The 12615-nt window shown below is 38.2% G+C and overlaps 1 protein-coding gene across 1 annotated transcript in view; it reads left to right on the forward strand.

Moving 5' to 3' along the window:
- The window catches only part of pid1 (phosphotyrosine interaction domain containing 1), a 28301-nt gene extending 17038 nt beyond the window's left edge, over nucleotides 1-11263 (forward strand). Inside the window, exons 2-3 of the mRNA XM_084123894.1 lie at nucleotides 52-198; nucleotides 8647-11263. Coding sequence (XP_083980020.1) covers nucleotides 52-198; nucleotides 8647-9135 — 636 coding nt within the window. The 3' untranslated portion in view covers nucleotides 9136-11263. The remainder of the gene's footprint in view (nucleotides 1-51; nucleotides 199-8646) is intronic.
- The last annotated feature ends 1352 nt before the right edge of the window (nucleotides 11264-12615 follow it).

Consider the following 12615-nt stretch of genomic DNA (forward strand, 5'->3'; position numbering starts at 1 on the left):
TGTTAAACAATGTTCAAACTGTGGCCTAAACCGAGATGTTCTGTTTTTCAGCATTTACAGACAATGCTTAAGACCAAACTCAACGTGCTGACGCTCCGGAAGGACCCGCTGCCTACGGTGATCTTTCACGAACCCGAAGCCATCGAGCTGTGTTCCACCACTCCTCATAACAAGAGCCGCGCACACACAGGATATAAGGTACAGAACCTGCTGATCTCTGAGATTCAAAGAGGAGATTTTGAAGCATTTTCTAACCATCTGAATTAAAGAATGGTCCCTTCAACTTTTGCTGAAAGCCATTTGCATTCATTCACTCCCAAATAATGATTAATGCTCAAATAAGTGTATCCTGTGATAAAGAAAAGGACAAATCTTTTTAAAAAATCTTGTTTAAAACACATGTACATATTCTTAGAAATGTATTCATGTTGGTTTCATGTGGTTTTGAAAAAAGAGTTTGAATTTAACGTCATGTGGTGCACCATCATCAACCAAGAAAAAGCTAATAAACGTTTTTTTTTTTTTTTTCACCTTACGCCTAGGGGTGGATGATCTTACCAAAATGATATATCACTATCTTATAACAAACCGATATGAATCGCGATCTTTCCAATTTTGAGATGTACTATTGAGAATATCCAGACTGGAACAAGCCTGTTGACTTCTCTATTTGCACAATTTAAAACACAGTATTGCATTAAACAATCAGTTATTAAAATGTCATTAAACCCGGGATGTTGACGGGTATATTCTTTAAAACACTGCATAGTCTTCACTGTATGATTTAAATATACATCGATTCTTATTAAAACGACTAAAGTTATTCAGTCAAGAATAGTGAGTGATTTTGTCTTTGTCTTTTGTTTAACATTAATGACAGACAGCAGCAAGTATTTGCATTAGGTTTTAAGACCTTTTATGACAGTCACGTTACATAATTTGACTGAATTGGTCGCTAAGTTTAGGCTTTTAATGAGGGGCGAAATCATGCCGCTTTAAAGGAAAGGTACAGCATGCGGCACAATGATAATTTTATCTCGATTATCACGTTTTCATAATCGTTGGAAGTCAAAATCGAAACCAAAACAAAAATTTGCTTCATCGCTCAGCCCTACTGCTGTTGAATTGTTTGTCAAATGCGTCGCCACGCATGAAAGACACATGATATAATTGGGCCAGTCTAGCCATCTAGTAGGCATTGCTATATTTTAACATTATTACGAGGACATAAAAAAATCATGATCTCTATGATTCACTTGAAAAGTAGATCGTGGACATCTTCAAAATCGATCATGATATAAAATCGCCAGATCGCCCACCCCTACTTACACCTTGAATGCATGTGAATACATGTGATCTTAAAGGTCCTGTATTATGCCTCTTTTCACAAGATGTAAAATAAGTCTCTGATGTCCCCAGAGTGTGTATGTGAAGTTTCAGCTCAAAATACCCAACAGATCATTTTTTACAGCATGTTTAAATTGTCATTTTTGGGGGCTCAGAAAAACGCGCTGTTTTAGTGTGTGCCCTTTAAATGCAAATAAGCTGCTGCTGGACGACCCAGGGGGCGGAGCTTCATGAGCTCGCGCTCAGTCTCTCAGGACAATTTCATCTCACGGAATGATGATAATATCAGAAACTCTCAGTAACAGTGTTCATTTCGAGTCGGACAATAATGCCTACAGAGTCAGAGTGCTGTATAGAGATGGAACAGGTATAGTTTAGTAGTTTAATTACGGTTATTATAACGTATTTGTCATCTGCTTGTGTGTATCCATTATTAATAGCCTACAAGTCTGCTGTTTCGGATCAGGTCCGAATGATGATCAAACATATACTGATGAGTTTAATAAAGTTTATTGTGCATCACACAAAAGATGAAGCGTCAGTTTTACTTCAGAAAATCACTGTAAGAGCTGAGTAAACAGTAAGTTATAAGAAGTGCGCAAGTACATAAACGAATTTCGGTAGAGTTGAGGGAGCATTCCTGTGGGCGGAGGTTAGTCAAAAAACGGTTCTAGTGACGTCATTAAAGAAGGAAGTAGAGGGATGTAGTCCAAACGGGCCGTTCGATGTAGGCGACTTCTGTTAAATAAAATGTCTCGCTGGGCATTGAACTTTGAGCTTTATAATTTTACAGATATTATTTATACTCTAACAGCAACATTACACACTAACTAAAGTTTGAAACATGGGATCACGAAGAATGGGACCTTTAATCATTCATTTTTACTTGGCAGACAAACAGTTTTAACATTTTAATGGATAGTCAAGCAGTTTTCCCCCCAAAAAAATATGCCAAACTATTTAATAAGATTTTCTTTTCAAGAATGTCATACTTTTAATGAGTCGTCTTATTCATTCTTCTTCATTATGATATTAGAATAGTTGTATCATCCTGACATTTTTTTACTTTAGTATTAAATAAATATATAGATCTGGACAGAAACATGAGCATCATGTAATTGACCTGATTTTTAAATGTAAAAGAGATGCTCCACAAAGGCCAACACAAAGATATATCTGTGAAAATAATGAAAGTAATGGCGTGAGTTTGGCCGGGTCGGTCTGTTTGTCTGACCAGGAAACCTGGAAAAACAATTTGGCTTGATGCATTTGGACACTTTCATGTACATGTGTTGGTCCATCTGTCCTTGTAGAATATTGTAGAGTCACACGCATGTATTGAAAGGAAGAACAGCCGAATAATACATAAGCTAAAAATATAGAAAATCTCTCATGGATATCGGCCTACTAAAGAAGCTGCGGTGCCGTTGCCATGGATACCTCAGCATCCATTCATGGCAAAATGCTGGCTAAGACAAACACAGAGCATCTCCTCTCTGTCTATGTCTTTGTCATGCTCCTTCCACCTCACTGGCGTTTCTCTTTCTTTCTTTGTCTTAAAACGCTGTAGGACCCGGCATAATTTATGCCACATTTCTAACATTAAAGGAATAACTGTGGGCACATATTTGCACTCAGTTGAAAAATTTCACATATTTTCATCTGTGTGTTTTAACATGGACCTCAGAGAATATAAAGCATCTGGCCTACCCCAAACTCACTCGCACACACTCGACCACAAGCGTGTCTACAGTTTTGGGTGTAGACCGGTTTTATAATGATTCGCATTTTTCTTGAAATGGCAAAAGCCGTTTTAACCGATGTGCAGTCCAGTGATCTAACAGACCACGTGTTCTTGCAGGAGAGGAGCTGTTCGAGAGAGTTAGTGATAGAAAGACGGACAGAAAGAACGACCTAATCATCCTTTGAGGCCCTTTGATTATGTAACAACTCAACAAAGCTAGTCTATACGCTGTTTCCATGGCGATCGGCTCCGCTCAGAGTGTGTGTGTGTGTGTGTGTGTGTGCTTGCTTCTCTCTAGGCATACATGAAATGTCTGCTCTGTTTAAACCAGTGTTATATTAGTATCATTGAGATATTATTTTATTTTTTTATACAATTTGAATTTTTTTCTTCACTTTAATTTTAAAGTTTTTGTAACTTTGTTCGGTGTTTTTTTATTATTATTTCTTTAATATTTCGATGTAGTTTTTTATTAATTTTTATTTGATTTAATTATTTTAGTAATAATGTTTTTTAATGGTTTTAGTTAAGTATATTAACCCTTTTTTTTGTTCCTGTCCTTAAAGGGATAGTTCACCTAAAATTGAAATTAAAGGTGCAATGTGTAATAATTCTGAGGATTTATTGACAGAAATGCAATATAAGATCCATAACTATGTTTTCAGTGGAGTATAAAGACCTTACCTAATGAACCGTTATGTTTTTATTACATTAGAAAAAGTTATTTATATCTACATAACCGCGGCCACCCCCTTCTCTGAAGGTCGACATATCGTGACGTCATGTTTCTACCGTAGCCGATAGCGAACAAACAGCGCTACAGAGCGCGTTTCGTCAATAACTTGAATGAGAAGCAGCAGAAAAAGACGCAGCAGGATTTCGGGAAACCGTCGGCCACCGTAGTTTTTCATTCGAGTTTGATATTTGAAGGATCTGCCATGAGTTACTATCTGTTTGCAATTCGCAATTCTCACCACTAGATGCCACTAAAAAATACACATTGCACCTTTAAGTCATTATTTACCCACCCTGGTGTTGTTCTAATGCCATATGTCCTTCTTTGTTTTCTCGTACTGTATAATGACAGCGCACCTTGCTCAGCCGCTCCAGCAACGAACGCAACCCGGAAAAACTATCGGTATGGATTTTTGCCAATAACCGACGGTTCCAGCAATCGGTTATCGGTGCCGATTAATCGGCAAAACCTCAATAACCTCTACTTTAGATCGGGCTCGATATTTTTGTAACGGCTGAGTTTTACAACAAGATTCTGTTGAGATTGTTGCTGTGTCATGACAGAGGAAACGTTTTGCAAATGTCGCAATAGCGTAACTCTGAGAATGCAGCACATATTTTTCCAGCATTATGTTTTGAGTTCTGACAAATTTCGAAAAGCAATGACGCACAAAATTGAGCTTGTGTAGCTATTAGCATCTGCGTTCACGTACGTGTGTGGAGAATGTGTCTGGACTTCAGCATGTAGCAACACTAAGAGAGGGTGACTCATAGCATGAGTGTTTGTGTTTGTACTAGCGAATCGTCATTTACATGCTTTTTTGTGAGAATGTGTCTTTGGTAAGAGTATATTTCGGTGTATGTTAGTTAGTTCTGTATGTTTGTGAAAGCCTTCATTATGGAGTCAGAGGTGAAAGATTCATTCAGTGTTTACAAAGTCTGTTCTGTGTGCTGTTTACACACGCACACCTTCTGTTAACAAACATAGTGAGACACACACACACACACACACACACACACACAGACCAAATATAGTCAACACTTCCCCTCAGAACAAACTTTCTCTGGCTTAAGCACACAAACGCACTCTTTCACATACACACGTGTGTGTGTGTGCACATGCCCTCATCGTACAGCTGCGTCAGGGGACACATGCGCCTCTCATTCTGGAATCAGGCAGAACATTAACATCCCGCTCTAGAATGCCGAGCTGGTGAAGAATTCCTTTTTTTTTTTTTTTTTTTTTTTATTATGCATGAAGAGTCTTGAACAGCAGTTGTCGTTTGATGCGCTGCCCCCTGCTGGACGCATGAATCACAAGCCAGGGTTTTGAGAATGTGTACTGGAAAATTGTGTTGTTTTGTGACTGATTTTCATGTATTTATTGATATTTAATTGGTCTCCATAAAGTAGGGCTGGGCAATGTATTTAAATATGTAATTATGCACTTTTTATGTTGCCGTTGTGTTTCCCAAAGAGTGTTTACAACTTCTACTTTCCTACAATCAAGTTGTGAAAAAAGTATACATGTTATTTTAAATACACTCGTTTTAAAGTATTTAACAAGTATTTAAATAACACTTAATTGTATTTATTGATTGATTTTATTTAAGTTGTTTAAGGGTAAAGAATGTCACTCAGATGGTCACACCAAAATAACATTTTTGGAATTTAAGAATGAGTTTTGTCAAATAATAAACCATTTAAAATATTTCAATAAAATATGATTCTTCCGGAATAAAAATAAATTTTTCGAAGTAAATGCATTAACATCAAGAATATTTGATCAAAAGGCTGAAGAAATTGTTATTCCGGCCCTTGGTATAAAATAGTAAACAAGTGAATCACACACATAGTGAGTAATTGTGGCCACATGTTGCATAACAGTGTTCAACAAACAACATTGTTTCTCCTTGTACTTTGTGTAGGTGTGTGTGCGTGTGGTTCAGCTGTGCTTGCAAACCCACTGATATGATATTTTGTTGATTTACAATTCACAAGTGTGTTTCATAGGCCACCGTATTTGCATATTATTACTGTCCTGATGTCAGATTAATGAATTGCACAATATATGGTACTTTGAGAGCTGAGCATCAGACATCTGGAAGAGCTGCTATATTGTTGGAAAGCTCTCGGTCGCCTGCGGAGGAAAGAGGACGGAGAGATGAATGAGCGCTCTGTTGCTGTCTAGACTCTGTGGTGACTGAGAAGCATCAATCTGCTTCAGTGTTTGAGGATTTCTCACAGTTTCCACCTGAGGAGTACACACACACACACACACACACAGACAGAGACAGTCCCACCCAGGAAGAGACATAAAGAATGACTTGACGAAAGAGTGAGGATCAGGATTATTATAGTTTTTAAAAGTACACCCCTTTTTATTATTTTTTTATTTTATTTTGGATTTAATCTTTTTTTTCTTTTTTTTTCTTTTTCTTTTTTATATATTTTTATGAGAAATACTACTTCCTGGTGTTATTCTGAACAAATAATCTGTGCTGGTGGTTATTCCAAAGAAGTTTTTTGTTTAGTCAAAACATATTTGCTCTAAACTTGCTCTTCTTCTTTTAAAGTTTATCTAGTCTGTTAAAAGTGCAGTTTCAGTTCATATTTTTAAAACGATATTTCTGGAGAATTTTCTCTGTCAGCCATTTTTTTATTTTTTTTTTTTGGCTGAAATTTTGATACATCCAAAAATGTTTTTAATACACACTACCGTTCAAATGTTTGGGGTCGGTAAGATTTTTTAAAAATATTTTTGTAAGAAGTCTTGTATGCTTTTACCATGTCTGCATTTATTTGATCAAAAATACTGTAAAAATTGTGACATTTTATTTCAATTTAAAATAACTGTTTTCTATTTTCATTAATTTTAAAATGTAATGTATTCCTTTGATGCAAAGCTGAATTATTCAGTGTCACATGATCCTTCAGAAATCATATGCTGATTTGCTGCTCAAGAAACATTTCTGATTATTAGCAATGTTGAAAACAGTTTTTGGCTGCTTAATATTTTTCTGGAAACTGTGACACATTTTTTACAGGATTCTTTGACGAATAGAAAGTAAAAAAAAAAAAAAGCATTTATTTGAATCTATCTATCTATCTATCTATCTATCTATCTATCTATCTATCTATCTATCTATCTATCTATCTATCTATCTATCTATCTATGATGTTGAATAAGAGCATGGATACCATAGAGAGGAAAAAAAAAAACTTACTGACCCCAAACTTTTGAACAGTAGTGTACTTTTATTTTTTTAACCAACAGTACTTGCACAATTGTTCTTGTTGTGGTAATAGTGTTCATTTAGGATAATAAGGCTTAATGTTATCCATCAGGTATTGGGAAACACACGCGCACACACACACACACACACACACACACACACACACACACACACACACACACACACACACACTCTCTCACTGCCTCATCTGTTAGTCATAGTGTAGTGAGGGTCTTCTTTCAGGTCTAATGTTTTCCAACACTTCATCCAGAAGAGAACACTCATCCTCTCTCTCTCTTTCTCTATCTCTCTCTGATGTAAATCGTTTTCAGAAGAGAAGAGATATTACTGGCATTTCCTCTCCCGGCTCGCAGCAAGGCCTCATCTTTCTGTTTCAGACACAAGAGAAAGAATGAGATTAAGAAAAAACAAACGCATCTGGAGAGAGCCGGACTATATTAGAGTCGTGTTCATAAGAGGAATGACTTTGCATTCTTCAGTCGGTCTGGTATGAGATTCTCCCAGTACAGCACAGATGTTTGTACCATTGCTTGTCTTCAAGGTTTGTTCAGTCTGTTAAGCAATACAAACTATTTTGTTTAATTGCATTCTCTAAAGAAGGTTAAAGCAATGGGAAGGAGAGGCGCTGGCCAGAATTAGACCTTGTGGTTGCAGACTAAACAGAATGTCTGGAAGAGGAAAACACACAGCCAGACAAAGTTTTTTTTTTTTTTTTTGTAGTTTCACATTTTCTTCCCAAACTCTTGCCAAAAGCACACACATTCAAACACAAGAACAGGTATTCTCATTTTACTTTCTAACTGATTTGCAAACAACAACTCTGGGCCAATGACATATAAGAATGAGATGAAAAACCTTTAAAAAGGTTCAAGCTTTGATTCAAGCCTTTCAATCGAAGCTTTGATTTAAGAACATGTGAAGGGGTGAACCATCAAGTAACATAATAATAAGAAATGTTTCTTGAGCAGCAATTCAGCATATTAGAGTGATTTCTGAAGGATCATGTGACACTGAAGACTGGAGTAATGATGCTGAATATTCAGCTTTAATTTTGTGAAAAAAAATGTTCAAATAGAAAACAGTTATTATAAATTGTAATAATATTTCACAATATTACTGCTTCCTTTTACTGTAAATCTAATTAAATGAATGCAGCTTTAGTGGGCATAAATGATTAAAAAAAATCTCACTGACCCCAAACTTTTAAACATTAGTGTGTTTTATTTATTTTATCGTGGAGATGAAATGTCCACTTTCCACATCTTAGTGTTGCAAAAAAAATTACTAAAAGTTGACACTTCACTACTTGATATCCTTTTGAATAAATAATAAGAGAATAAATTATATAAATGAGAAATGGAATACTAGTAAAAAAATAAATAAAAATACAAACAAGACAGTAAACGGAGTAGGGCAAAAAATATATACATATTCAGTAATAATTTCAGAATACTTTATTCAAACAAATTTGCATTTATATTTATTTGAGTCTTTCGTTGTGCATATGGGCATTTGCGTGAATCCGTACACAATTCATCTTTTCACTTTTTCTGCTTTCACCAGGTGACCTACCTTGGCAAGGTGACGATTTCCGGCACTCACTTCCTGTCGGGCTGCACAGAGTCGGCTGTGATGGGATTATGCGACACAAAGCGGACATCTGTCACTCACGACGACTCCATCACCTCCAGCAGCGCCATCCTGGAGATCCGTCCCTTCCAGGTACGACTGCATCACCAGGACGGGCGAGGCGAGGCCACGGTTGCCATGGACACCTTCCAGGTGGCCCGCATCGCGTACTGCACGGCGGATCACGACACTAGCCCCAACGTGTTCGCGTGGATCTACCGGCAAATCAACGACGATCTGACGTTCCAGATGGACTGCCACGCCGTGGAGTGCGAGAACAAACTAGAGGCTAAAAAACTGGCCCACTCCATGATGGAAGCCTTTAAGAAAACCTTCCACAGCATGCGCAGTGACGGACGCATCCACAAGAGCGGCTCGTCCGACGAGTTCCCCGAGGAGTTGAGCACACCCGATGATGGCTGAGAGAAGGCCTAGGGGTCGAGGGGAGGGAGTGGGGGGGAGGGGGTTGGGAACGGGAGGCGAGGGAGCGCAAGTGTGAATGCGCTCTTTATGTCTTTGTGCCATAATAGAATATTCAGAAAAATAACAAAACAAAACCTCAACAAAAAAGAGAATGGAAACAGTGACAACAAAATTCAAACCACAAACCAAGAAACTAGTCTGTCTTTTTCGATTTCGGCTGCCAGACAGACATGCCCATTTTACAAAAGCATCTGAGCGTCAACATCATTATGAAGAACTTTCAGACGGTCACACTCCCACTCGAAAGCTGCTGGGTTTGATATGGCGCGAGAGAAGTGGCAAGAACTTGCATCTGTTATCCTCCTTTCGTTTAGCCAATCGAAACCTTGGGCCTGTTCACCTTTTGTTTGGGGACCTGGGAATTCCTGATGTGTGTGCGGAAATCTTTTATGTCATTTTTTAGATAATGCAGAGATGTTTCCTCTGCTAAGTTGAGAGTAAAATTGTATAATTTTGATATTTATGGCAGGCAGCCAGCCAAGGGCATTCCTTTATCGGGCCATAGTAATTATAGGGACCACGCATCGATTTATTTAGTTTTTTAAGATACCAAAAGTCATTGTGTGTGTGATCTAGGGTTTGTCCGTCTGCAGCTCATGAGCCTTTGAATAACTATGGAACAGGTTCTCTGCTACAAAAAGCTTCTAGAAGCCAAGTGTGCTCGTCTCTCCGGTGTAGTTTAGTGTGTTTGTGTTCTCGAACAGAAAATACTAGCGCGTGTGTTAGATGAGATGTTGAAAGCGAGACGTTCCAGGTGCTTCGGTATATTCACTTGCAGGTCTAGAGGTGCGGTCGCATTTAAGGCCCATTCACACCAAGAACGATAACTATATTAGTGTGTTCACCAGCGCACAATATCATTATAAGGGTAAGTTTACACGACAATGATATGCAGAGGGTTTTTTTTATTGTCAAAACGATCCCCATTCACACGGATCCGCAAAAACGAAGAAAAAAAAACCTGTATTCTGCTGCCAGGCCATTAGATGGCGATGAAACACTATAGACTGAACACGTAATACGCATGTAGTTTAAGATTGTTTTAAGATGTGATTTTGTTGTTTACACGGAGACCGTTTTCAAAAACTTGCACTTTGAAACCCGTTTTCAAAACTGCGTTTTCAGGCACACAAAACGTTGTTGTCGTGTAAAAGAACGGCCAAAACGCATAAAAAGTTTTACGTTTTTAGTTGAGAACGGTGTCGTGTAAACAGCCCCTAAGTGTCTGCCGTTTTAAATGCTCGAGCTCTATAAAGCAGGATGGATTCTGATTGGCTGCGAATGTTTTTATCGCTCATTAGCTGGAAAGAATCGTTCTGGAAGTGATATCGTTTCTCTGTGCCGTTATCATTATAGTTGTGGTGTGGACAGTGGTTTTTTTATTTTTAGAACGTTATAGCTGTCGTCCTTGGTGTGAACGGGGCTTTACTGTTGCTCTGCTAATTTTGCGAGCGAAATCCAGTTATTCCAGTAGGAATCTGTGATTGGGAGTTTCGTGTGAGGGCGAAAAGATTCCCCATGAAGATTTTGCTCATGTTCGAGTTGGTCACGGGAATCGCAACGCTGACCAACAGAAAGTTGCTTGTTTTGAAATTTAATTCTGTGTGAGCGGCGCTTCAAACATCTCACTGCTATTAACAATGGACAGAATTTCTCTAATGTGACCGCACCTTATTTATTCATCACATTGTTTCGATCATGAACAGAAACTCTTGGTATCGGGCCTCTGTTTGCATACAGGGTTTCGGGACGTCTTTCCGATGGGTTTGGAGAGAGTTGTGTGGATGTTTGCGCTGGGAGAGGAAGGACCCCAAAAGCATAGCTGTCCATAGAGTGCCTGTCTCTTACCCCCATGCTGAATGTATGATGTCTCTTGTGCTGCAAGCGCTATATATGTACTGGTACTAAAAGCCTTGTTTGATTATTATTTTAGATTTTTTTTTAAATATACATTTGTATTTGCAGGTAATTTGGGAGCTGTATAATGGTTTAGAGCAGGGGTGTCAAACTCAGTTCCTCGAGGGCCACAGCTCTGCAGAGTTTAGCTTCAACCTTAATTGACCTATCGGTAAGCCCCTCCCCTCGAACGCAGATGAGCCAATGGCAGTTGAGTATCAGTTGCACGGAGACCGGAACTCGGACATCTTTAGGTTTCAGCGCCATAGAGAAACATTGGAAGATCCGAAGCTCTCATCAGTTTGATGGTGTTTATGCTACAAAAGTGGTATACCGATGGGCCTGGGGTACGTGTAACACTGATTCCAGGTATCCTGAGAGGATGGGCATCGTAATATATTTTATTCTATTTCCTAAACCCAAACAAGACAGAGCAAAATGTCTGCTTTGGATTAAGCAGTGTATTAATCCAATGATGTGAACTGTAAACCTTCGCTTCCAAATTAATCTTGTTACCCCACCATATTTATTTTAAAATCTTTTATATATCCCTCGATGGCATATTTAAGTCCCACATGAATGCTCCTCGACGAGAGGTGGTCCTTCTGTGTCCTAAATTGATCAAAAACATATTGGGACAAGGTTTTCACACTGACAGCTGTCATTGAATGACAGTTAGCAACTCTGATTGTTTTTCCGAGTTAGCAACAGTAACTAAGGGGGGCGGGGCTTACCGATAGGCCGATTAAACGCACCAGTCCTTCAGGCTGCAGGGATGTGTGTTGGAGCAGGTTGGAACTAAACTCTGGCCCACCAGGAACTGATTTTGACCCCCTCTGGTTTAGAGAGTCACTTTTTGTACAAGATGCCAAGACACGCGTGTTATTTTGGCTCAAAATGTACAAAATATACACGCGGTTCCACTCGCCTGTGAAAACCCTGTTATGGGGATGATGGATTGTGGAGCAACGAGCAAACGAATAAACAGACTATTTTGAATTCCGATTTTGAGTCTGATTCTAATTCGGATTGGGATTCTGTTGGAGTGCGTCTGGATTTGGGAAGATACCTTGAGAAGTAAGCATTTATAAATATAAAGAAATATATATATAAAAAAAGATATATACAATGTATTTGAAACTCATTCGATAAGCTTATGTAAATACAAATGTATCCATTTTTTTCCTTTTAAATACTGCATTAAGTGTTCAATATTTTTGAATAAAGTGACAAGCACCATTAAAAGAATCAGTATTACGGCCAACTGTGAATTTGGATCGGGAGCGGAGGGCAGCCTATAGCGTGAGTGATGAAATGTCGGGAGAGTAAGGATGAGTGTCTTGTTGTTGTTGCTGTTGTTGTTTTTAATTTGTAAAATTGTAGATGAACGTTCTCACTACATGTCTTAATGGCTCAGACTCGCTTTAATGTTTTGAAATGTTACCATATGTGTTTTTTTGTATGCTGTATTTGCAAAGATAAAAAAGATACAGTATATATAAACAATTTACCAAGCTAAGTTGT

This window comes from Abramis brama (genome assembly GCF_963993115.1).
Source record: "Abramis brama genome assembly, chromosome: 9".
NCBI lineage: Eukaryota > Metazoa > Chordata > Actinopteri > Cypriniformes > Leuciscidae > Abramis > Abramis brama.